We start from the raw sequence: 27721 nt of genomic DNA, 5'->3' as shown, positions 1-27721 counted from the left end.
TACAAGCCAGAATAGTGTGGGGGGCAATATTCAACATTCTTAAAGAAAAGAATTTTCAATTCTTAAAGAAAAGAATTTTCATATCCAGCCAAACTAAGCTTCATAAGTGAAGGTGAAATAAAATCCTTTACAGACAAGCAAATGCTGAGAGATTTTGTCACCACCAGGCCTGCCTTACAAGAGCTCCTGAAGAAAGCACTAAAAATGGAAAGGAACAACTGGTACCAGCCACTGCAAAAATATGCCAAATTGTAAAGACCATTGATGCTAGGAAGAAACTACATCAACTAACGAGCAAAATAACCAGCTAACATCATAATGACAGGATCAAATTCACACATAACAATATTAACCTTAAATGTAAATGGACTAAATGGTTCAATTAAAAGACACAGACTGGCAAATTGGATAAAGAGTCAAGACCCATTGGTGTGTTGTATTCAGGAGACCCATCTCACATGCAGAGACACACATAGGTTCAAAATAAAGGAATGGAGGAAGATCTACCAAGCAAATGGAAAGCAAAGAAAAGCAGGGATTGCAATCCTAGTCTCTCATAAAACAGACTTTAAACCAACAAAGATCAAAAGAGACAAAGAAGGTCATTACATAACGGTAAAGGGATCAATTCAACAAGAAGAGCTAACTATCCTAAATATATATGCACCCAATACAGGAGCACCCAGATTCATAAAACAAGTCGTTAGAGACCTACAAAGAGACTTAGACTCCCACACGATAATAATGGGAGACTTTAACACCCCACTGTCAATACTAGACAGATCAACAAGACAGAAGGTTAACAAGGATATCCAGAACTTGAACTCAGCTCTGCACTAAGCAGACCTAATAGACATCTACAGAACTCTCCACCCCAAATCAACAGAATATACATTCTACTCAGCACTACATCACACTTATTCCAAAATTGAACACATAGTTGGAAGTAAAGCACTCCTCAGCAAATGTAAAAGAACAGAAATCACAACAAACTGTCTCTCAGACCGAAGTGCAATAAATTAGAACTCAGGAGTAAGAGATTCACTCAAAACCGCACAACTACATGGAAACTGAACAACCTGCTCCTGAATGACTACTGGGTAAATAATGAAATGAAGGCAGAAATAAAGATGTTCTTTGAAACCAATGAGAACAAAGACACAACATACCAGAATCTCTGGGACACATTTAAAGCAGTGTGTAGAGGGAAATTCATAGCACTAAATGCCCATAAGAGAAAGCAGAAAAGATCTAAAATTGACACCCTAACATCACAACGAAAAGAACTAGAGAAGCAAGAGCAAACAGATTCAAAAGCTAGCAGAAGGCAGGAAATAACTAAGATCAGAGCATAACTGAAGGAGACAGAGACACAAAAAAACCCTTCAGAAAATTAATGAATCCAGGAGCTGGTTTTTTGAAAAGATCAACAAAATTGATAGACTGCTAGCAAGACTAATAAAGAAAAAAAAGAGAAGAATCAAACAGATGCAACAAAAAATGATAAAGGGGATATCACCACCACTCCCACAGAAATACAAACTACCATCAGAGAATACTATAAACACCTCTATGCAAATAAACTAGAAAATCTAGAAGAAATTGATGAATTCCTGGACACATACACCCTCCCAAGACTAAACTGGGAAGAAGCTGAATCTCTGAATAGACCAATAACAGGCTCTGAAATTGAGGCTGTAATCAATAGCCTAGCAACCAAAAAAAGTCCAGGACCAGACGGATTCACAGCCGAATTCTACCAGAGGTACAAAGAGGAGCTGATACCATCCCTTCTGAAACTATTCCAATCAACAGAAAAAGAGGGAATCCTCCTTAACTCATTTTATGAGGCCAGCATCATCCTCATACCAAAGCCTGGCAGAGACACAACAAAAAAAGAGAATTTTAGACCAATATCCCTGATGAACATTAATGCAAAAATCCTCAATAAAATACTGGTAAACCGAATCCAGCATTACATCAAAAAGCTTATCCACTACAATCAAGTCGGCTGTATCTATGGCATGCAAGGCTGGCTCAACATACGCAAATCAATAGATGTAATCCATCACATAAACAGAACCAATGACAAAAACCACATGACTATCTCAATAGATGCAGAAAAGGCCTTTGACAAAATTCAACAGCCCTTCATGCTGAAAACTCTCAATAAACTAGATATTGATAGAATGTATCTCAAAATAATAAGAGCTATTTATGACAAACCCACAGCCAATATCATACTGAATGGGCAAAAACTGGAAGCATTCCCTTTGAAAACTGGCACAAGACAGGGAATGCCCTCTCTCACCACTCCTATTCAACATAGCGTTGGAAGTTTTGGCCAGGGCAATCAGGCAAGAGAAAGAAATAAGGGGTATTCAATTAGGAAAATAGGAAGTCGAACTGTCCCTGTTTGCAGATGACATGATTGTATATTTAGAAAACCCCATCATCTCAGCCCAAAATCTCCTTAAGCTGATAAGCAACTTCAGCAAAGTCTCAGGATACAAAATCATGTGCAAAAATCACAAGCATTCCTATACACCAATAATGGACAGAGAGCCAAATTATGAGTGAACTCCCATTCACAACTGCTACAAAAATACCTAGGAATCCAACTTACAAGGGATGTGAAGGACCTCTTCAAGGAGAACTATACTACAAACCACTGCTCAACGAAATAAAAGAGGACACAAACAAATGGAAGAACATTCCATGCTCATGGATAGGAAGAATCAATATCGTGAAAATGGCCATACTGCCCAAAGTAATTTATAGATTCAATGCCATCCCCATCAAGCTACCAATGACTTTCTTCACAGAATTGGAAAAAACTACTTTAAAGTTCATATGGAACCAAAAAAGAGCCCGCATGGCCAAGACAATCCTAAGCCAAAAGAACAAAGCTGGAGGCATCACGCTACCTGACTTCAAACTATTCTACAAGGCTTCAGTAACCAAAACAGCCTTGTACTGGTACCAAAACAGAGAGATAGACCAATGGAACAGAACATAGGCCTCAGAAATAATACCACACATCTGCAACCATCTGATCTTTGACAAACCTGACAAAAACAAGAAATGGGGAAGGATTCCCTATTTAATAAATGGTGCTGGGAAAACTGGCTAGCCATATGTAGAAAGCTGAAACTGGATCCCTTCCTTACACCTTATACAAAAATTAATTCAAGATGGATTAAATACTTAAATGTTAGACCTAAAACCATAAAAACCCTAGAAGAAAACCTAGGCAATACCATTCAGGACATAGGCATGGGCAAAGACTTCATGACTAAAACACCAAAAGCAATGGCAACAAAAGCCAAAATAGACAAATGGGATCTAATTAAACTAAAGAGCCTCTGCACAGCAAAAGAAACTACCATCAGAGTGAACAGGCAACCTACAGAATGGGAGAAAAATTTTGCAATCTACCTATCTGACAAAGGGCTAATATCCAGAATCTACAAAGAACTTAAACAAGTTTACTAGAACAAAACAACCCCATCAAAAAGTAGGCAAAGGATATAAACAGACACTTCTCAAAAAAAGACATTTATGCAACAAACAGACACATGAAAAAAATGCTCATCATTACTGGTCATCAGAGAAATGCAAATCAAAACCACAATGAGATATCGTCTCAGACCAGTTAGAATGGCGATCATTAAAAAGTCAGGGAACAACAGATGCTGGAGAGGATGTGGAGAAATAGGAATGCTTTTACACTGTTGGTGGGAGTGTAAATTAGTTCAACCATTGTGGAAGACAGTGTGGTGATTCCTCAGGGATCTGGAACTAGAGATACCATTTGACCCACTGATCCCATTACTGGGTATACCCAACGGATTATAAATCATGCTGCTATAAAGACACATGCACATGTATGTTTATTGTGGCACTATTCACAATAGCAAAGACTTGGAACCAACCCAAATGTCCATCAATGATAGACTAGATTAAGAAAATGTGGCACACATACACCATGGAATATGATGCAGCCATAAAAAACGATGAGTTCATGTCCTTTGCAGGGACATGGATGAAGCTGGAAACCATCATTCTCAGCAAACTGTCACAAGGACAGGAAACCAAACACTGCATGTTCTCACTCGTAGGTGGGAACTGAACAATGAGAACACTTGGACACAGGGCGGGGAACATCAACACCAGGGCCTGTCAGGGGGTAGGGGGCTGGGGGAGGGATAGCATTAGGAGAAATACTTAATGTAAATGATGAGTTAATGGGTGCAGCAAAGCAACATGGCACATGTATACCTATGTAACAAACCTGCACGTTGTGCACATGTACCCTAGAACTTAAAGTAAAATAAAAATTAAAAAAACAACAACAACAAAAGGAGGAAGAAGCAGCAGATAACTATGGGATTTTGCCTAAAACTCAAGCTATTCAACATTCAGTGAGATAGAGATATGGCAAGGAAAGGTTACAAATGTCATCACTTTCTCTGTTATGAAAATGAAACTATTGTATTTCATTAGTAATAATTATGCATTTTTTCATTTTACAAATAGAAATGAATCTTTTAATTTAAAAAAAAAGGAAAAATGTATGTATAGATGGCTCTGGCCTGCAGATCTCAAGTTTTCTTCCTCTCTTTCAATTTCTGGTTGTATATCCAAAAAACACTCAACAGCTACAGATTTTAATCTTTGTAATGTCTACAAAAATTAAACTCAAGGCTGCCTATTAGTAGCTTTTCCAGAGCAAACAGTTACATTTACATCACATTCACAGTATAACATTCATGTCCATTATTAAATTATGGCTATAGACACAGAAGACATTGTCAAAAAGTGTTATGTTATACAAAAGGTTGAAGTTAGCAAGAAGAAAAAAAAGAAACAGTAAATAACGAAGAAGAAACTATTTACACGTGAGATTACATTTGTGTCAAGATTACCAGTACTGACCAATCAGCCAGCCTTTGTAGAGTTAGTGTGCACAGCAGTGATGACTATTGTTTTGGTTTACCTTACACTGTCCTTTCTTCTAGTAAGAGCACACCTTTCCTTCCAGAGCAGGCACATTAGTCTGTGTTGGGCCAGTGCCATCTCAAACCTGGTAAGTGACTAGTCTAAAGGGGAGCAGATGACTCAAGCAAAACTAATTGATTTTCTCTGGGATAATACATGGCTGTTGGGAGAGAGAATTTCTTTACAGGGGTTTTTATGCTGGGAACCAAAATATGGAGCTGTGTGAGGCAATCTGTTCCTTGTCACATAGAAGGACCTCAATAATAGGAGGGAATAAGAGCAATACATAGAACAGAGCAGAGCTGAGAGAGAGAGAGAACACTGACGATACTGTTTGAGACTCAGACTAATCTGTTCCTGAAACTAAAATCACCTCTGGGGCTTCCCAATATTGGAGCCAATAAATTATCTTTTTTATTTGTTTAACTGCTTTGAGTTGGGTTTAACACTTGCAACTTCAAACAGTCGTAGGTTACAGCCAATCAGGCAACTTGAAACCATAAGAAAACAACTCTACCTGAGATTATCTAATTGAAGCTGTACATGCATGTGTCTTTCGGAAAGTTTGTTGAATTCTTTCTCCTGACTCGTTTTGAATGAACTATACTCCAATTTCACTGAAGAAAGCTCCTTGTCAGCAGAATGAAGGACTACTCGCAGGTCATGTACCTCACTTTTCAAAACTAAAAAACAAATAAAACATATCCTCAATAGGTTTCTTAAAGCAGACAAATAAATTTGATAGGTACTATTCCCACAATTAGCAAAATCAAGTCGAAGAGACTATTTTAAGGAAAAATGTTGAAGAATTAAGTGGTGGGTACCTAGCAGCACTGAGATTTCTGTTTTCTTCCTCTCCCTTGCACATGGTTTTTGGTAAATTCCTACTGAAAAAGAAAGAGTTAACGTCTGTCCCTGACTTACAGGTCACTTGGCTTTGCTAGATTTCTCCTGTAAAATGTGCTTCAAAACTCCTAACATAAGGGCAGGCACAGTGGCTTACGCCTATAATCCCAGCACTTTGTGAGGCTGAGGCAGGCGCGCTTGAGGTTAGGAGTTCGAGACCAGCCTGAGCAACATGGCAAAACCCTGTCTCTACCAAAAATACAAAAAATTAGCTGGGTGTGGTGGTGAGCACCTGTGGTCCCAGCTACTCAGGAGGCTGAGGTGGGAGGATCGCTTGAGCCTGGGAGGTGGAGGTTACAGTGAGCCGAGATCGCACCACTGCACTCCAGCCTGGGTGACAAAACAAACAAACAAACAAACAAACAAAACTCTTAATATAAGAAACAAAAATTAAAAGATGTAATGTATTTTAAGTGAGCTCATCTTAGTTATTGAAAAATCCCTTGGAAATTTGCCTAAACTTTCCAACATGGGTTAAACACTTCAGGTCTTCTAAGACAACTACAACTGCAAATAGTATTAGTTAACTTTTTAGTTCAAAGAAAACAGAATGGCTATCTCTTTTTGTTTTAGCTTCATTACAAACCACTGCAAGTACTTTAATGAAGGGAAAAATAAAGTGAAAACATTGGGAATCAAATGATATTCCCACATCTACAAACATATACAAATATATAACCTATGCTTTGCTAATATTAAAACATTCATGAATTCAAAACACTTCATTTTCAAAGCAGCTTATTTAAAACTTTAAGCAGGCTGGGCATGGTGGCTCATGCTTGTAATCCCAGCACTTTGGGAGGCCGAGGTGGGTGGATCCCGAAGTCAGCAGTTTGAGACCAGCCTGGCCAACATGGTAAAACCCTGTCTCTACCTACTAAAAATATAAAAACTAGGCCACGTGTGTTGGCTCACGCCTGTATTCCCAGCACTTTGGGAGGCCAAGGTGGGTAGATCACCTGAGGTCAGGAGTTCATGACCAGCCTGGCCAACATAGCAAAACCACGTCTCTACTAAAATTAGCCAGGCTTGGTGGTGCATGCCTATAATCCCAGCTACTTGGGAGGCTGAGACAGGAGAACTGCTTGAACCCAGGAGCCGGAGGTTGCAGTCAGTGAGCCGCTGAGATCCCACCACTGCACTCCAGCCTGAGCAACAGAGCAAGACTCCATCTCAAAAAAAAAAAAAAAAAAAAAAAAATCCAAAGAAAACAATTAGCCAGGCATGGTAATGCACTCCTGTAATCCCAGCTGCTACTCAGGAGGCTGAGGTGGGGAATCACTTGAACTCGGGAGGTGAAGGTTGCAGTGAGCCGAGATCATGCCACTGGACTCCTGCCTGGGTGACAAAGCAAGACTCTGTCTCAAAAACAAACAAACAGGCCGGGCGCGGTGGCTCAAGCCTGTAATCCCAGCACTTTGGGAGGCCGAGACGGGCGGATCACGAGGTCAGGAGATCGAGACCATCCTGGCTAACACGGTGAAACCCCGTCTCTACTAAAAGATACAAAAAACTAGCCGGGCGAGGTGGTGGGCGTCTGTGGTCCCAGCTACTCGGGAGGCTGAGGCAGGAGAATGGCGGGAACCCGGGAGGTGGAGCTTGCAGTGAGCGGAGATCTGGCCACTGCACTCCAGCCTGGGCGACAGAGCGAGACTCCGTCTCAAAGAGAAAAAAAAAAAAAAAAAAAAAAAAACAAACAAAAAACTTTAAGCAAACTTTTGTATCATTTGTTTGTGAACAATGATGGAGAAATTTACCTTTTATGATATATTGCTGTTACTTACCACTGCATGCAAACCCCAGTCTGGTTATCAAACAACAAACAACAACAAAGCAACCATCCAAAAACATAGGAACAGCTTTATTAATAAGAGTAAAAAGATACTGAGTTACAGTATTCCTTCAAGTCACAAAGCTCCTGATAGAATAACTTACAGTCATTTTTAGTTTGAGTCTCTTGAAGCTGCTTTTCAAGGACATTCAACTGCGAGAGAAGCTCTTCCTGCTGTTTGGTCCAATCAATTCTTTCTGATGAGAAAAGCTTTGGGAAAAAAGATAAATTTACTGGAAAAGGAATCCTGGTATGCTAAGACGCAGACGCGCTCCAAATCATTAATCTGTTTCTTTTTTTTTTTTTTTTTTTGAGACAGAGTCTTGCTCTGTCACCCAGGCTGGAGTGCAGTGACACAACCTCCGGCTCCTGGGTTCAAGTGATTCTCCTGCCTCAGTCTCTCGAGTAGCTGGGATTACAGGCATGCGCCACCACGCCCAGCAAATTTTTGTATTTTTAGTAGAGACAGGGTTTCGCCACATTAGCCAGGCTGGTCTCGAACTCTTGACCTCAGGTGATCCACCTGCCTCGGCCTCCCAAAGTGCTGGGATTACAGGTGTGAGCCACCATGCCTGGCCTCATTAACCTGTTTCCGTTTTTAAAGTCTAGTTTTAACGTCTCTGACCAGAAGAAAATTGGCTGTCCCCACGAACTATAGTAAAGAGGATTAACAACTACGAAGCCATGGACAGTCCATCTTGGTTTCTTCTAAACACATAGCAAGGGATCTATTTGCATTATTGACTAAGTCAGCCAAGTGCAGACTATGCATGCCTGTCTCATTATCAGAGCAGCATGCCAAGTGACAAGGTAGAGAATACAGCTCAAATAAGCCTTCACTAAGGCCGTGTGGCACTTTCTTTCTGTGATACTCTCTGAGTGTGTTTCATACATACTCAAGGATGTTTGAGGATCCTTGAGGATGTTTCCTCAAGGAAACATTTGAGGGTACTTCATACATTTTCTGAGGCCGTGCTCTTGGTCTCACCTCCTGCATTTGGGTAGAATGATGTTCCAGTTTGTCTACGAGCTGCTGAAGCTTTAGGTTTTTATGCTCTTCTTCATCCAATTTGGCTTGAAGAGCACTTATTTGTTCCTGCAACACAAAAACTTTAGTCATCAAAATTTCTTTTAATGGAATTCTCAAACATTCCACCATTTCTTCTGCATTAAAGACACAACAAAACAAAACAAAACAAATTCAAAACCTCATATGAACAAAGGTATCAAAGGCCCGTTTGGAGCCAGAAAACAGTATCAAAAGGTTATATACTAAATGATTTCTAATGTTTCAGATTTACACTTGTGGTCCATTAAAGTAGATACTTTGAAATACAAAGGAAAGAAGTGATTAAAATTAAAATCCTGGATTAAATGATAGAGTCATCTTGAGACTTCTAAGAAGCTTCCTCAGGGCTGCAAGCAGTTACCTCACCAGAAAGGCCTCCGTGGCCTGGAAAGGACAAAATACTGGGGTTTGGGGTGGTCTGGCCCACTCCAAGTTTTACTGGACAGTAGAAAACCTATTTTAAAAAATTAACAAACCATAACAATTCTGGAATAATCAAATTTCAGGTTATTTCAAATATACTAAAAGCTGTCTAAAATTTGATCTATAATTGAAGGGGTGGCTTGCCCCTCCACACCTGTGGGTGTTTCTCAGGTGGAACAAGAGACTTGAGAAAAGAAATGAGACACAGAGACAAAGTATAGAGAAAGAAAAAGTGGGCCTAGGGGACCGGCGCTCAGCATCCAGAGGACCTACCCTGGCAGTATTTATTGATCATTATCTTTACTGTCTTAGAAAAAGGGAAGTAGCAGGATAATAGGATCATCGTTCTGAGAAGGTCAGCAGTAAGACATATGAATAAAGATCTCTGTGACATAAGTTTAAGGAAAAGTGCTGTGCCTTGACATGCATATGCAAACATCTCCATAAACCTTTTTAGTGCATAAAGAGCAGCATTGCGCTAGCAAGTCCTACCTTTTGCCCTAAGGTGGTTTTCTCCTTTCTCAGTAAACAGAACATACAATCGGGTTTTACACCGAGATATTCCATTGCCTAGGGATGGGCAGGAGACAGATGCTTTTCTCTATCTCAACTGCCAAGAGGCCTTCTTTCCTCTTGTACTAGTCCTCCTCAGCATAGAATCTTCACGGGTGTCAGGCTGGGGGACGATCAGGTCTTTCCCTTCCCACGAGGCCATATTTCAGACTATCACATGGGGAGAAACCTTGGACAATACCTAGCTTTCCTAGGCAGAGGTCCCTGTGACCTTTGGCAGTGTCCCTGGGTACTTGAGATTAAGAGAATGGTGATGACTTTTCACAAGCATACTGCCTTCAGGCACTTGTTTAACAAAGCATACCCTGCACAGCCCAAAATCCGTTAAACCTTGAGTCACCACAGCACATGTCTCTTGCAAGGACAAGGTTGGGGGTAAGGTCACAGATTAACAGCACCTCAAATACAGAACAAAATGGAGTCTCTTATGTCTACTTCTTTCTATACAGACACAGTAACAGTCTGATCTCTCTTTCTTTTCGCCACAATAATAAGATTCTTTCAACTTTCTTTTTTTTGAGACAGAGTTTTGCTCTTGTTGCCCAGGTTGAAGTGCAGTGGCGTGATCTCGGCTCACTGCAACCTCCGCCTCCCAGGTTCAAGCAATTCTCCTGCCTCAGCCTCCCGAGTAGCTGGGATTACAGGCATGCACCACCACACCCGGTTAATTTTGTGTATTTAGTAGAGACAGGGTTTCACCATGTTCATCAGGCTAGTCTCGAACTCTTGGTCTCATATGATCTGCCTGCCTCGGCCTCCCAAAGTGCTGGGATTACAGGCATGAGCCACTGCGCCCGGCCTCTTCTAACTTTCTTTAGCAGATACAGCACTGTGCTATACAAACCAGTTCTGGAACTTGGAGCTAGCGGCCAACTGGTCATTTTATACACTAGGGAACCAAAGCCCATGGAGAATGACTTGCTAAAGATTGCTAAGTAGAGACAAAACGCAAGAGTGGGCTGATTTCCAATCTAGGAATGATTATAAACCCACACTTAAAAAGATATGGTTTTAATACTAAGCACTTTTGAACACTGTAACTTATAGGGAATTAAAATAACAAAGCAAATTTATTTAAATGGATGTCCAGTTATTTATTTTTTCTAGAACAAAACATTACCTGCATTGTACTAAGCTCTTCAGAAATGGCCTCAAAGGCTTGTTCATTCATCTCGGGTGGAACTGGCTCATTTAATATATCATTATCTAATATACTAGAATTCTGAGTGTATAGAGAGCCAAAGCTTCCCGTTTCAGGGCTTAATTTTGGTACTGGTCGGGAACGAAGTTGGCAGACCTTGGTTGGTGTAGTTATAATCTGCAGCAAAAAATGATTATGGAAAACATTAGCACATATTTTAAAAGGGCATATTTAATAATTTTGTGAATAGAGAGGATAAAATTGAAATACTATTCATGAAAAGAAAAGAAAAAGTGTTCTTGAAACACAGTATAAAAATGCCCAAGTGGAAATAAATTCATCAATTCAACGCAGTCCCAAGCAAAATTCTAATACAATTTTTAAAAATAAACTTAATGAGCTGATATCTAATTTCATACAAAGAATAAATGTATAAGAAGAGACAAGACAATTAAAAAGAACAAGCCAGGCATGATGGTTCATGGCTATAATCCCAACACTTTGAGAGGCTAAGAAGGGGAGGATCACTTGAGGCCGGGAGTCCAAGACCAGGCTGGGCAACATAGTGAGATCCTGTCTCTAGCAAAAAAAAATCATTTTAATTATTTTTACAGGCATGGTGTCCTGGGCCTGTAGTCCCAGCTACTTGGGAAGCTGAGGCAGGAGGATCCCCAGAGCCCAGGTGTTCCAGGGTGCAGTGAGCTATTATCACACCATTGCACTCCAGCCTGAGTGACAGACTGAGACCCTGTCTCTCAAAAAAAATAAAAATAAAAATAACAAATTAGGGAGACTTCCCCATCTGATATAAAAATACATAGGGGTATGGGGAGTATGGTCATTAAAATAGTATATTACATTACAGTACATATTAAAACAGTACATTAGCTTATGTACATTCAAATAGAACACTGGGAGGAAATACAAAGTCCAGAAATAGAATTATTATTATTTTTTGAGACAGAGTCTTGCTCTATTGCCCAGGCTGGAGTACAATGGTGTGATCTTAGCTCACCACAACCTCCGCCTCCCAGGTTCAAGCGATTCTCCTGCCTCAGCCTCCCAAGTAGCTGGGACTACAGGCACACACCACCATGCCTGGCTAATTTTTGTATTTTCAGTAGAAATGGGGTTTCACCATGTTGGCCAGGCTGGTCTCCAACTCCCGGGCTCAAGTGATTCGCCCGCTTTGGCCTCCCAAAGTGCTAGAATTACAGGCATGAGCCACCACACCCAGTCCAGAAATAGAATAATTTTTCTGTGGAAATTTCAAGTATCAGGAGTAGCTGACAACCAAAGGTGCATGCCACCACACCTGGCTAGATTTTTTTTTTTTTTTGCAGAGGTAGGGTCTTACTATGTTGCCCAGGCTGGTCTTAAACTCCTGGACTCAAGCAATCCTCCCGCTTCTGCCTCCCCAAGTGTTGAGATTACAGGTGTGAGCCACTGTGCCTAGATGTATTATTATTTTTAAGTTAAATCCCTTTCTCATACCATTCAAAAGAAAAACAGCAGATACACAAACACCTCAATGTAAAGGAAAATAAAAGGCAAAAAAGTCATAAAGATAAAAGGTCAATAAATCTGGCTACATCAAAAATATAAAATTTCTATATAACAAAAGCATCACATGCAAAGATGAAAGACAAGCAACATGATGGAGGAATATATTGGCAGTATACCTAACAAATGCTTATTACATAAAAACAAAATCTGAAGAAAAATATTTTAAAAAATAGTAAAATGGGCTCTTTCTTTTCAGGGAATAGGATATACAAATGGACATGAACACATGAAAAGATATTTGAAATTAGAGAAATGAGAATTAAAACCTTAACAGCAAGATCTCATTTTTTACCCATCAGATGGTCAAATGTTAACAAGCCTGACAATGCCAGTTCCTGCGGACAGTGCTGGGAAAGGAGTGCATCAGGGCTGCAGGGACAGGCTACAGACACTGGGAGGGAGCTTCAGCTTGACTCACTCAAATGCTAAGACATCCTAAAATGACCAATTCTCCTTTAACGGAATCCACCCCCAGAGAATGCATGCACTCGAAACCATCTACTTAAGCCATAGAAACCTAGGGTTAAAATAAGTAGGTACCAGTTAATATGGAAAGATCCAAGGCATATCCCTTAAGGGGATATCCCTCATGGTGCTTCAAGCTCTATAATTCAAGCTCTATAATTTTTCTGTCCCTCAAGGGAGATGCCTTGGATCTTTCCACATTAACTGGTATGAGGCTCATATCCCTTGAGCCTCACGTTAACCGGTATGAGGCTCATATTCCTTGAGCCTCATATCCAAATAAGGCTCTAGGTACCAGTTAATGTGGAAAGCTCTAAGGCATATCCCTGAGTTAACAAAAGCATATTGTAGAATAACATATGAAGAATGACTCTTTAAAAAAAAAAAAAAAGCAATAAACAATCTAGGAAACAACTCTATGTGTTTTCTCAGTCTGTATATATTTATAGTATAAAAATGCTAAGAAAAAGGATTAAACTACCTCCAGGAATTAGGGGGGACAAAGGATTAGATTAGATCCAGATTGGAAGTGATGCTGAAAAGGAATTTTAACTTTAACTTGAAATATGTATATTTCTTTTAAACAAAGAGAATGTATTCATATAGTAGTTGCACAACTAAAACAACAACAAAGGCTCTGAATTGCTATGCCGCTCTTGGCAACATAAAAAAAAATTCTGGTCAGGCATGGTGGCTCACACCTGTAATCCTAGTGTTCTGGGAGGCTGAGGCTCCAGGTGGATCGCTTGAAGCCAGGAGTTCAAGGCTGCAGTGAGCCATGATCATGCCAATGCACTCCAGCCTGAGTGACAGAGCAAGACCCTGTCTCTAGAAAACAAAACAAAAAATAAATAAATCAAAATTTAAAAATATTTTTTAAAAATTTCCGCCTGTATAGGAAAAAACCCAGCATTTTCCAGGTTGAATAAATCATTATATATCCACATAACATTCTTGAGCAACTGCCAAAACAAATCAAAAACCAAAACAGAAACAAAAAAGGGGAGAACGTTTTTTCCCCTGCAGACATAGGACAAACTCTAAAATATTGCTTTAAAACACACACACACACACACACACACACACACACACACACAGCCCTCAAGCTGTAGAAAGAGATTTGCTACTAAATACCTTTTATATCTTTGAAAATTTCAGTCACAGGCCAGGCGCAGTGGCTCACACTTGTAATCCCAGCACTTTGGGAGGTCAAGACGGGCAGATCACCTGAGGTCAGAAGTTCGAGACTAGCCTGGCCAACATGGTGAAACCCTGTCTCTACTAAAAATACAAAAATCAGCCAGGTGTGGTGGTAGGCACCTGGAATCCCAGCTACTTGGGAGGCAGAGGCAGGAGAATCGCTTGAACCCAGGAGGCAGAGGTTGCAGTGAGCCAAGATTGTAAACCACTGCACGCCAGCCTGGGCAACAAGAGCAAAACTCCGTCTCAAAAAAAAAAAAAGAAAAATTTCATTCACATAAATTACCTATTCAAATATGAATACAATTACTTAGTCTTCCATTAAGTGACACGAAAAGCACCACTATTAAAATAATCATTATAAATAAACATCTATTTATATTTTAAGACACATAAGGAAAGGTTTTCTGTCTTTCTTCTCTACTTCTTTCTTTTATTTTTTTTATTTTTTTTTGTTTTTTGTTTTTTGAGACGGAGTCTCGCTCTGTCGCCCAGGCTGGAGTGCAGTGGCGCGATCTCGGCTCACTGCAAGCTCCGCCTCCTGGGTTTACGCCATTCTCCTGCCTCAGCCTCCTGAGTAGCTGGGACTACAGGCGCCTGCCACCGCGCCCGGCTAATTTTTTTGTATTTTTAGTAGAGACGGGGTTTCACCGTGGTCTGGTCTCGATCTCCTGACCTTGTGATCCGCCCGCCTCGGCCTCCCAAAGTGCTGGGATTACAGGCGTGAGCCACCGCGCCCTGCCCTACTTCTTTCTTTTATTGAAAAGAACTTGAGGCTGGCGTGGTGGCTCCCACCTGTAATCCCAGCACTTTGGGAGGCTGAGGCGGGTGGATCATGAGGTCACAAGTTCGAGACCAGCCTGGCCAACATGGTGAAACCCTGTCCCTACCAACAATACAAAAATTAGCCGGGCATGGTGGCATGCACCTGTAATCCCAGCTACTCGGGAGGATGAGGCAGGAAAATCGCTTAAACCCCAGAGGCAGAGGTTGCAGTGAGCCGAGATTGCGCCACTGCGCTCTAGTCTGGCCGACAAGAGCAGGACTCCATCTCAAAAAAAGAAAAAAAAGAACTTGAATTCAAGCTGGACTTGAATTCCTGGGCTTGAGCGATCCTCTTGCCTCAGCCTCCCAAGTAGCTGGGACTACAGGCCTGCGCCACCACACCCAGGTGTGGTAAAATTTTTTTTAACCTTCAGAAAATTTGACACAAAAATTTGATACAAAAACTGAAATCAGGCCGGGCGCGGTGGCTCACGCCTGTAATCCCAGCACTTTGGGAGGCCGAGGCGGGCGGATCACAAGGTCAGGAGATCGAGACCACGGTGAAACCCCGTCTCTACTAAAAATACAAAAAATGAGCTGGGCGCAGTGGCGGGCGCCTGTAGTCCCAGCTACTGGGGAGGCTGGGGCAGGAGAATGGCGTGAACCCAGGAGGCGGAGCTTGCAGTGAGCCAGGATCGCGCCACTGCACTCCAGCTTGGGCGACAGAGCGAGACTCCGTCTCAAAAAAAAAAAAAAAAAACTGAAATCAGCATCACCTCCTCAACCTTTTGTTTTCCTTGTGTACTTCCTTTCTCTCCCCTCATTCTCAGTCGTTCATACATTTGTTTTTTGTTTTTCTTTTATGAGGGATATGGTTATTTAGGACAAAACCCTCTCATGTTATTTCCAATGGCACCTGTGATCCCTTAGTGGTCTTTGCCCTTTAGGGTTTCTATTCTACTGAAAGCTTTGAGGACATGTTACATTGTATCAACAGCTGCCATTTTACTGATATCTACAAGGTACCAGGTAGCTTATCTATCTCATTTAGTACACTAAAACTCTGCGAGTAAATTACCTTTATCTCCAATTTAGAGAAAAGAAAGATTAGGCTCAGAAGTTAGGAAACCCTGCCTAAGGTTAGCAGCACATTCAAATTTGATTCCAAATGCTGAATTCTTTCCTACTCCACCCTACCCCTGGGGGGATACATCAGTGGGGTTGCTGGCAGCAACCCAAGGACCAGAGTGACACCGGTGTTAATTACCTGCATGGGATGTCATCGGCATCTGCAGATAGACCATACAGACTCCATTACTAATAAAATGACACAGCAGTGATTTAAGATGGAAGTATGGTTCAGATGACCTACCTTAAGTGTTTCAGCATGAATTTTATTCAGCTGAGAAACTTCTTGCCGCTTGCAGGCTTTTGTTGCTTCCAAAAGGTTTTCAAGATTAAGGTTAGCTTTTTGCAAAGACTGAAGCTCTGATTCCAATTCTAGCTGCCTTTTCCTAATAGATATTGTAAAACAGAGTATTTCAGGTAATAAGTAATGTCAAACATTCATAGAGTAGTTTACAGTTTATGCTCTCATATAACTTTATAGTTATCTCTAAATCAGAGATACTCTCTATTCTCTCAGATTATTCCCTTCATTCTTCAGTTCGGTAAACTACGGCTCAGAGACTGACTGTTTAAGGGATTCAACTAGTAAATAAATGGTAGCGCTCAAATTCAAAGGTCCAAATAGTCCATGATTATACCATATGTGATACGTCATTTTTGAACCAAACATTTGTTTATATTTTAGGGTAAGATTGATCTTAGTTATAATATGAATGTGATTTATCTTTGTTTTTACATAATGAGAATCAAGTAGGAATATTAATAAACCTATACTTCCTAAAAATCTTAACAACCCTGACTACCAAATTTAAATTTAAATAATTTATTATGTAAGTTCAATAGACTCTCAACCCAACAGGAAAAAACTGCTTAAAACACCTATATTATCTAGTTCATTAAATATATTAGTAAAGAGCTAGAAGCATGCTTTTTCTTCATGTCAAAGTAGTTGCTTCTATGAGATTAATATTTAAAGTAAAACGCCCAATTGAATTATCAATATTAACACTACAGCAAATGAACACTAAAAGAATATAAGTGTGCATGCATGTGTATTTAGACTTTACCTAGTAAGTTCTTTGAATTCTTCATATTCTTGCTTTGAATTATTCAGCTCTGTCTGAATTTGCAGGAGTTGTGCTTTTAACTTCTCAGTGTTTGCAAACGAACATGGTTCTTTCTCAGCTTTAGGAGAAAATCCTTGCTGATCTGTTAATAAGAAAACAATCTCAGTCTTTTTTGTTTTTTTTTGGAGACAGGGCCTCATTATGTTGCCCAGGCTAGAGTGCAGTGGCTATTCACAAGCACAATCATAGTGTACTGAAGCCCCAAATTCTGGTCTCAAGTGAACGCCCTGCTTTAGCCTCCCAAATAGTTGGGACTACAGGTGCATGCTACCATGCCTAGCTTCACAACTTCAGTGTTTGAAAAACAAAAACAATAGGACACATTTTCTAAGTTCTCTGTCAGGTATCAATTTTGGGCCACAAGGAGGAAAAATGAGAAATGGGTTGGAAAGTGAGCCCTAAAATACAAAAGCTTATAACTCAGCAGAAGGCGCAGGATGTGACAGTGTGCCAAAGGGGATTAGAAGTCATGTTTAAGAAGCAGAGGCCATAGGATGGAGAAGCGTAGTTAAGGCAACACCTTTCCCATTAGGAGAAAGAGCAAACAATGACGAAAATGTGGCATGCCTAATGCTAGACAAACAGCAGCCAGTGAATCTTGCAGGAATTAGTGCTAGCAGCTAATGTTAACAGCCAAGGAATTATTTAGAAAAGGAAACAAATAGCAAGGGCAGCAGGTTGTAAGAACTCAGTATCATTTACCAGGTAGAAAATACTAATTTTCAGGAAATGCCTTTTAGAACACTGAATATATTGAAGAGAGTCCACTGAGTTTCAGTGTGGGAAAAGATCACATAAAAGTTGTTTAGAGAGTGATCAATGTTTAGAAACTAAAAAAAAAAAAAAAAAAAAAAGAAACTGATGAGATCCAGATATTAGCATCTTCTGAAGGGACTAAGTCAAGGTATTATGGAGACCAAAACAAAATGGCCAACAAAATAAAGGGCACTGTAGGGAAAAGTAGTTTAAATAAAACAGAAAACCTAAGTCAGGCGTGGGGGCTCACATCTGTAATCCCAGCACTTTGGGAGGCCGAGGTGGGTGGATCATTTGAGGCCAGAAGTTCAAGATCAGCCTGGCCAACATGGTGAAACCCCATCTCTACCAAAAATACAAAAATTGGCTCGGTGTGGTGGTGTGTGCATGTAATCCCAGGAGAGAGCCTGAGGCAGGAGAATCGCTTGAATCCAGGAGGTGGAGGTTGCAGTGAGCCGAGATCGCACCACTGTACTACAGCCTGGGCGACAGAGTGAGACTCCATCTCAAAAAAGAAAACCTGACGGTAATTTTACATCTAATATCTTAAGTCTCTCCCCAACCCAGTTACTGTGACTCTTAATATTCTATTCAGTCGTAACAGAATAGAAGGCTTAAAAAATGAAATTTTAAAAAGCAAAGAGACAGTCTTCTTTATGAATGTAGAATAAAAACAGTAGAACTTTCTCAATTTCAACCTAAAAGGAAACCAAGGCCATGTCTATGATAAAAGACCATGAAAATATTAACTCTAAGACTGGGGCAAACACAGACTTTGTTACCAAATCCCAGGGTATGAACACCAACAGCTGTCAAGACTGTAGGACAGACTTAGTACTAACTAAACCACTTTTCACATAGTACGCAAACTTATGAAAGTAGCATGTAACTAGAGAGTGCACACACTGGTAACCACAACATCAGGACCCAAACACTGTGCTATGAGTCTGACCTTTCTACATCTCTTACATTGCACAGGCCTAACTAGATTGAGAAACATTTCAACTCGATTTTTATTCATGTTTAATTAATTAAACACTTTTCATTTCAAATACTTTAAACCGGAAAATTTACTAAAAATTTAACGTAGTATCTGAATCAATCTTTTTATCAATAAAACAGAAATACAATGAGTATTTTCTTGTTATATCTATTAGCTTACATAGTTTATGCTCTGTGATCTTTGAGAAAAAAAAGTTTAGTAAATACCTTTCTATAACATAAAAGAATATGTGTATAAGACATTAGCACAGCAGGCCTGGAGGCTAAAATGAAGACTCTAGTCACAAGGCACTACAAATACTCTTTAAAACAGTCCCTTCCTACATGGAACATATATACAACAATCATTTCTTACTTTTGTCACTTTTCTCTATGCCACTTATTTCAGAGAAAGCTTTTTCTAGTTTTGCAATGGTCTGGGCATCCATTTCTTGGGCTCTTTTCACAGGCTCTAATAATCTCAGTCTTCTATTCTCCTCCCTGAGGGAATGATTTTCCATAGCATACTTTGCAACTCTGGGGTGGTGCTCTATCTGTGACATAGAAGAATTACATGCATTATATATTTACAAACATTTCTTTAGTGAATTAGTTCCTCTAAAAAGCTGTTAGAAAACTAGGTATGCACATGCACTACTGGGGTACCCTTCTGCAACTACCGTGGAAAGCAACTTGGCATGTGTGATCAGTTTGAAAATATGCATGTCCTGTAACTCTGCTATTCTCAGTTGGAGTCTAGACCCTTGCAATGTTCACTCACCTAAGGAGGTAAGCACAAGGGTGTACACTGTGGCACGCTTTTCATGCAAAGGAGACTAGTTAAATCAACACACTGAAAAGAACAAGGACCAAAGTAATCTTGTCAACCCAGATTAACTGAAAAAGGCAAAGTGCAGAAAAGTGTAAAGGAGAAACAAAAGTAAAAATATCCACCCATATTAGTTTGAATATTCATTAAAAACTCCAGAGAGATAAACAAGAAGCTGATAAGAGATTTTGGTTTTTCCCACGATGTACCTGTTTGACCTATCCATTCTCCCTAAGGAAAAGGAAAAACAACAAAAACTTTAAAAGGCACAACTCTAAAGAGCCTACTACCTCAGACAACCACAATGCCCACTGGGTGAAATTCTGCATGGCCTGCTAGAGTTGCATACTATGTAGCAACATCACCACAACTTCTTCCTTTTCCCTTTCTCTTCTCTTTATTTTAAAAAGGCAGGTAAAGGAATTATGCAATCACACTGTCAGAAGAATTCACTTCAAACAATTTCCATTGTATTAAAGAACATGTACTTGGTGACAAATTTAGATTTGCTTTGAACTTCTTTTGTTTTTAGAAATATTACAGACGCCCTATACTCACTTGTTCTCGCAGAGTTTGAATCTCATCCCTTAATTCTGAGAGCAAACGATTCTGCTCCTCAGGCAGAAAACTTCCCCGAGATTCCTTGTGGAGCTTTTCCAAGCGTGTTATTTGATCCTCTCGGAATTTCACAATCATTTTATTAGATTGAATAAATTTTTCCTTTTTGAGGGTGAGGTCTTCTAATTGGGTAACTTTTTCTATCAGAGACTTAAAGAAATTCATAATTTGGTTAAACATGAAAAATAATTCAACATCCTTAAATTTTCGTAAGTCCAGCAACAAATACTAACTTCAAATTTAATCTTAAAGGCAAAATTTGATTTTTCATAGCCTTCTATTACTTTATTGACTTGGTATTACTTATTTCACTCAGTAACGCAATAAAAACCACACAGCAAAAAACTAAGTATCCTGAATCTCCTTTATTACTAATTCCATTTCCTACCTTCTTTTCCTGTTCAGATTTCTTAAAGAATAACATTGCTTCCTGGAAATACTCCATATAGTTAGTCTTCTTTTTGTCTGTAATTGATCCAATAAGAAAGGGAAGATGAAAAAAAAATATTTAACACACTTCAAACCCAAGAGAACAGATAGCCTTTAATTGATTGCTCTCAACTAATCTAAAAGAATGAGACTGTGGCCGGGCACAGTGGCTCATGCCAGTAATCCCAGCACTTTGGGAAGCCGAGGCAGATGAATCACTTGAGGTCAGGAGTTCGAGACCAGCCTGGCCAACATGGTGAGACCCCCATCACTACTAAAAATACAAAAAATTAGCCAGGCATGGTGGTGTGCATCTGTAATCCCAGCTACTCAGGAGGCTGAGGCAGGAGAATAGCTTGAACCCAGGAGGTGGAGGTTGCAGTGAGCTGAGATCGTACCACTGCACTCCAGCCTGGGCAAGAGAGAGAGACTCCATCTCAAAAGAAAAAAAAAAAAAAATGAGACTGTCATCACCAGATCATGGATTTCAAATTAACCATTCCACATATTAGTTGTTCTTCAAAGAATAGGTTTCTCTTTATTTAGTTAATATGCACAATAGATTACATATGGTGTAACAGAAGTAGAAGTAGATTTTTAAAAAAAAATTAGAGCAGTCCTAGGGTGCTGTGCACCTCTTAAGATCTATTAATAATTCACCCTCTTGGCTTTATGGATTTCCAGTTAATTAATTCTCTACTAGCTATTCTTTGAAGAAAAGTAAGTCTCTCTTATCCTATAGTAAACATATATAGGTTACATATGCTACGTAGAAGTAGATCTAAATGAAATTAATCTCTTTAGCACTTATTATGGATTATTAAAATTATTTTAATTCCCCCTTTTACCATATCTCACAGAACTCACTGCCTATAGTATCGGTATCTGATTACAAACAAAGCACTATGTTCCTATATAGGAGAAATAAGCAGAAAGAGATACTTGTAGAAAAATGTGGGTTGCCTTATTGTGTTGTGTCTATCATCAAGGGCTCTTAAACTATTATTTGTACACAGTCTTCCCCAAGATAAAGGACAGCGTGCTTATCCTACCTCTGGTTAGGAAGCTTTCTGGTGGTGTCTGTCCTGAAACAAGCTCAGCCAGTTGTTCTTTGAGCCTCTTCACTTCAGCTTGGAGCTGGCTCACATTTCCTTGGGTGTCTTCATTTACTACTGCCTGTTCAGGAATTTTTAAAAAAGCATTAAAATAATGCTTTTTGAGTAGTATAGTCCTGTGTTTACATTTGTTTGATATGATTTGTAGTGATGAACATCAAACAAAACTTCACGACCACAGGAATCAAAAGGCCACAGGAATCACAGTGTGCTTGAGTGGGGAGGAAGCTTCCTTTTCTTGTGCCTTCAGACCTGGAGCCAGAGAGAGAGAGCCCCAGCCAGGCTCTCTTCCCCCCAGCTGACTAGCCCTGAGCTGTCAGGTTGGATCACCTTTGGGATCCGGGTGTGTTCACCTAATACTTCTTTCCCTGAGAACAACAGCCTTCCCCCACCCTCCCAATGGAGAAGAGTCAACACTTCATTGAGTATCATTTCCCCTCTTTCCTAGCTCCCTACGGGGAAGGAGCCTAGCCTCTAAGTGCGTGATGACTTGCAGGGCTGGCTTGAGCTCTGCAGAAGCAACCTTCTCCAGAGGAATCCAACCTTTATTTTTTAACAGCCCTTTTGGAAGGAGGGATTGGTTTGACACTTCCATTTTTTTTTTTTTTTTTTTTAACCACACTAAATGATTATCTTCATTTTCTTAAAGAAATGTCTTATTTAGGACAACTTCTAAAAGGCTAAAAGACTCACAAACAAAATGTGCCACTGTGGGTCAGGATGTCAAGAGTTGGGGAGGTCACACATGTATGGTGACAGGGACTATATGAGATCTCTTTGTACTTTCTGTTCAATTTTGCGGTAAACCTAAAACTGCCATAAAAATAAAGTTGGCGGGGGCATGGTGGCTCACGCCTGTAATCCCAGCACTTTGGGAGGCCTAGCTGGGTGGATCATGAGGTCAGGAAATTGAGACCATCCTGGCTAACACGGTGAAACGCCGTCTGTACTAAAACTACAAAAAAATTAGCTGGGCGTGGTGGCACCTGCCTGTAGTCCCAGCTACTTGGGAGGCTGAGGCAGGAGAATCACTTGAACCCAGGAGGCGGAGGATGCAGTGAGTCAAGATTGTGTCACTGCACTCCAGCCTGGTGACAGAGCGAGACTCTATCTCAAAAAAAAAAAAAAAAAGTTTATTAATTAAAAAAATAAATATTTAAAAAGGTCCACTAAAGAGCGACAATGAGTGCCAACAGCTGAGTACCAACCAGGTCAGAGGACTCAGCTGTGAAATACTCAATACTCCAGGAAGGAAAAAACACCCTGTGACAGCCCCAAGGTCTTCCGTATTCTTGCCGTAAGCCCAATTTGCTCACTGGGAAAAATTTAAATAGCACATCCTTAAACAAGTCCCAGATATTCTAGCACTGTCCACTGATAGGCTGCAGAGGGCTTACCATTGAGAATGACTAGTAGAAGGCTCTTGGTTTTGTTCTTTTGCGTGTTAAGCAGCCATTTCCAGTTGCTTCTGATTCTTATCGCCAGCTTCATTACAAGGTACTACTGTACTTCTGACATCACTGTCCCATCAGTGACATCATAATTCTAATTATTGCTGCAGTTCTATAATCTCCAAAGACTTCTAGTAAATCTTAAGAGACTTTGGGTCAGGAAGCTCTAATGATTTTTCCTCCTCATCTTACTAGTACTCCATAGTCCAAGGAAATAAAACAAATGACTAGATCTATAGTCTTCTGATTTACCCAGGGAAAGGGGCAACATGGAACCCCTGATTTACAGCCAATCGGTCTGAAAGCACAGATAGAACAAGCTAGGGCTTGCAACTGGCATCAGAAGTCGGGGGCAGTCTTGTAAGACTGAGCCCTGAACCTGTGAGATCTCACCCTATCTCCAGATATATAGTGTTAGAATGGAACTGAATCAGAGGACACCCAGCTGATATCTGCTGCAGAACTGATTGATTGGCTGTTGGCAGAAGGAAATACTCACAAACTTAATTTGCTTTCCCTTAAGAAAAAATTTGTCAGCAGGGTACAGTGGTTCACACCTGTAATCCCCACACTTTGAAACGATGAGGCAGGAGGACTGCTTGAACCCAGGAGTTTGAGACCAGCTTGGGCAAGAAAGTGAGACCCTGCCTGTACAAAAAAATAAAAAAATTAAGGCTGAAGCAGGCAGATCATGAGGTTAGGAGATGGAGACCATCCTGGCTAACACAGTGAAACCCTGTCTCTACTAAAAAATACGAAAAATGAGCCGGGCGTGGCAGCAGGCACCTGTAGTCCCAGCTACTCAGGAGGCTAAGGCAGGAGAATGGCATGAACCCGGGAGGCGGAGCTTGCAGTGAGCCGAGATCACGCCACTGCACTCCACCCTGGGCAACAGAGCAAGACTCTGTCTCAAAATAAATAAATAAATAAATAAACATTTTAAAAAATTTAAAAATTAGCCTGGCATGGTGCTGCATGCCTGTGGTTCCAGCTACACAGGAGGCTAAGGCAGGAGGATCTCTTGAGCCCAGGAAGTTGAAGGTAGAGTGAGCTGTGTTTGCACCACTGCACTCCAGCCTGGGTGACACAGCAAGACTGTGTCTCAAAAAAAGAGAGAAAAAACTAGTCAAGCAATAACTACCATAAGATCTAACCTAGGTCTCTAATTACATGTGTGATATAGAAGGGTAGGAAAGATAAAATAGAAATTTTGCATATAGTGAGATAAACTATACAGAGAAATAAAAGTTAATGTTAATATTAGAGCAATCACAAAAATGGCATACTGCAAGCTTTAGTATTTTTCTCATTTATTTAATGAAGTATACGCCAGTATTTTACCTTGTTTTTAATCAGCTTGGCTCTTTGAGCAAAGTTAAGTGTTGATAGGGTTTCCCCAAAACACCTGGATCCAGGATGAACATTTGCAATTATGGCTGTTTTGGCATTACCTCCAAGGGAATCCTATTTAATGATAGGAATGGACACATTTTCGGTGAGAAATCACAAGATCTTTTTAAGCAAAGAAAATGTATACTCTTGCCAAGGCTGAGAGATGGTCCCACTATCAACTTTAGCATAACCAAAAGGAGCCCAGGAACCCAAGGATCTACTTTACCCGTAGTAAGAAGGTAAGTTTGGAGTCTCTGTAGCAAACATGTCTCTGTTTTCCATTACTCACGTCGACAAGTGCAGTAATCACTTGGCCCAGGCAGCTCAATGATCGATTTATGTTACCTGCTTCCTAAGGTGTTGACGGAAAAGAACAAAAATTTAGGTACATTGGTTTCTCTTTGGTATTTTGAATGAAAATATATCTAGCAGAGGATAATTTTGGATGAAAAGGCAAGTCAGGGACAACGTTAATAAAGAACAACTATTCAACAAACAAAAAAGAAGTGCTGAACTATCCCCCTAACCTTTACCTATTTGATGTACAGTGTAATTTTAGTATTAGAAGACAAACACAGGCTGGGTACTGTGGCTCACGCTTGTCAACCTAGCATTTTGGGAGGCCGAGGCGGGCAGGTTGCTTGAGCTTAGGAGTTGGATACCAGCCCGGGCAACATGGCGAACCCCCATCTCTACAAAGAAATATAAAAAACTGCTGGGCATGGTGGCACACGCCTGTAGTCCCAGTTACTTGGGAGGCTGAGGTGGGAGGATCACTTGAGCTTGGGAGGTGGAGGTTGCAGTGAGCTGAGATTGTGCCATTGCACTCCAACCTGGGTAACAGAGTGAGACCCTGTCTCAAAAACAACAACAAAAAAAGACAAACACAAAAATCATGCAACGAAAAAAAAATATTAATGTCACTTCATGATTGTAAGTTTGAAACCAAGCTATAGGTAGAGATAAAGACCAGAAAAAAATAGGGAAAAAAAAGGTAGAGTAGTGCATTAACAGGTACTTTTTTCAATCCTTTTATGCTAAAATATTTAAGGGTATAATGCCTAATAACTCACCCATACAGCCCCCAAAGCCACTGATGAACTTATCTGAGGAGAATATTCAGTTTAATTCTGTAAAGGATAATAAAAACTACTTTAAAACAGAAGCTTGGTGGGGGTAAAAAATGAGCTAAATAGGTTACATTAGATTTTTACTGTAGGTAGCATATTTTGAAAACTGGGTCTGCAGTGGAAGAAGTATACAAAAAAGAGAAAAAGTCAAAATTATAATGCAAGATATACTGAATTCAGAGTCACTGCTGCTATCATTCAGTAAATCAGAAAGGTGGTTAGTGGCATGGTTGAGAGTACTGTAGCAGCTCGGTTTGAATCTCAGCCCTACTTTTATTAGCTGTGTGACTTCACTTTCTTTAACTGTAAAACAGAAATAATAGCACCTACTTCCCAGAGTTGTTGGAAAGGTCAAATGAATTAATATATATAAAGCATTTTAGAACAGACTTGGTATATGTCCTATTATAAGCATAGGCTTTTTTTTTTTTTTGACACAGAGTCTCACTCCGTCACCCAGGTTGGAGTACAGTGGCACAATCACAGCTCACTGCAATTTCGACCTCCTGGGTTCAAGGGATCCTCCCACCTCATCCTCCCAAGTGCTGGGATTACAGGCATGAGCCACCATGCTCAGCCCATACGCAATATTTATTAAGCCTCATATCTCAATAGAAATATGAGCTTTAGGCTGGGCGCAGTGGCTAATGCCTGTAATCCCAACACTTTGGGAGGCCAAGGAGGGTGTCATCACCTGAGGTCAGGAGTTCAAGACCAGCCTGGCCAACATGGCGAAACCTCATCTCTATTAAAAATACAAAAATTTAGCCAGGTGTGGTGGTGGGCGCCTGTAATCTCAGCTACTTGGGAGGCTGAGGCAGGAGAACTGCTTGAACCTGAGAGGCAGAGGTTGCAGTGAGTCGAGATCGTGCCACTGCACTCCAGCTGGGTGACAGAGTGAGACTGTCTCAAAACAAAGAAATATGAGCTTCAGATTGCCTGAAACTGCCTCAAATGTAGGTCAGGCGACTCAAATCCTCATTTTTAATGAAAAAAGTAGATCTCTTCCCTCATCCTTTCCAAGTCCTCTCCCCTTGCCCATGTATATTGTAAACTATAGAATCTATAAATATTTTATTGACAATTCATATTACTCTATATATACATACTGACAATACATACTACATAGAACCTCTGGTCCCACTGTTAATACCTTAGTCTAGGACTAGGTACTTAACCTTTCACACCTGAAATATTAAACAGCATAAGTGGTCATCTTTTTCTGTGGGCTCTCCCTTCTAAAATCTCAACAGCAGTGGGTCAGATGACTAAGTTTCTCTAAAACAGGCTTTCTTCATGAATCATTTAGTTGCTCAGAAATGTTAAGTGTTTCCCAATGTTCGCAGAGTTGAGTACAAACTTGGCCTGGCACTCCTGGTCCTTGATAATCTGGGCCTGCTTGCCTCTCTAAAAAACCCATCCATTGAGCCATGCTGAAATGCCAAATGCTACACTCATTCTGCATCCACAATAACACTTGAGATGCCCCCCTGCCAGGCATGCATTTCCTGTTTCTCTCTCCCTACCCAAATCCTTGACAAGTCAAGAACTACTTCTTTTCCACACGTTCCGCAAGCAGTCCACATTGCACCCTTCTTCCTCTGACCCCTGTTGTCTCTCGTACCCTTATCCCCTCTGGTATGAATTAAAACATTTTTGCTACTGACAGACTTGCCCTATCCCATCTATGTTCACTGTTCCACAACAGAAATCTCTGTTTCTTTTCAATAGGAACAATTTCTTATTTCTTTGCCACCCTCAAAACACTTAGCTTGGTATGGTCATATATCAGTTAACAAAAGGGATACATTTTTTTTTTTTTTTT

At 40.3% G+C, this 27721-nt stretch overlaps 1 protein-coding gene across 1 annotated transcript in view; it reads right to left on the bottom strand.

The window, feature by feature from the left end:
- The window catches only part of LOC105480317 (kinesin family member 15), a 97941-nt gene that overhangs the window by 30972 nt on the left and 39248 nt on the right, over window positions 1–27721 (bottom strand). The window contains exons 9-20 of the mRNA XM_011738987.2: window positions 24993–25118; window positions 24716–24838; window positions 21861–21984; window positions 20768–20844; window positions 20320–20529; window positions 19309–19486; window positions 17136–17277; window positions 16313–16454; window positions 10924–11121; window positions 8727–8834; window positions 7843–7948; window positions 5519–5684 (exon numbers count right to left, since the gene is read on the bottom strand). Of these exons, the coding sequence (XP_011737289.2) occupies window positions 5519–5684; window positions 7843–7948; window positions 8727–8834; window positions 10924–11121; window positions 16313–16454; window positions 17136–17277; window positions 19309–19486; window positions 20320–20529; window positions 20768–20844; window positions 21861–21984; window positions 24716–24838; window positions 24993–25118 (1700 nt within the window). The remainder of the gene's footprint in view (window positions 1–5518; window positions 5685–7842; window positions 7949–8726; window positions 8835–10923; window positions 11122–16312; window positions 16455–17135; window positions 17278–19308; window positions 19487–20319; window positions 20530–20767; window positions 20845–21860; window positions 21985–24715; window positions 24839–24992; window positions 25119–27721) is intronic.

The sequence above is a fragment of the Macaca nemestrina genome, chromosome 2 (assembly GCF_043159975.1).
Source record: "Macaca nemestrina isolate mMacNem1 chromosome 2, mMacNem.hap1, whole genome shotgun sequence".
In the NCBI taxonomy this organism is placed as follows: Eukaryota; Metazoa; Chordata; class Mammalia; order Primates; family Cercopithecidae; genus Macaca; species Macaca nemestrina.
The sequence above is the reverse complement of the archived record's forward strand: the minus strand, read 5'-3'. Positions and strand labels throughout refer to the sequence as shown.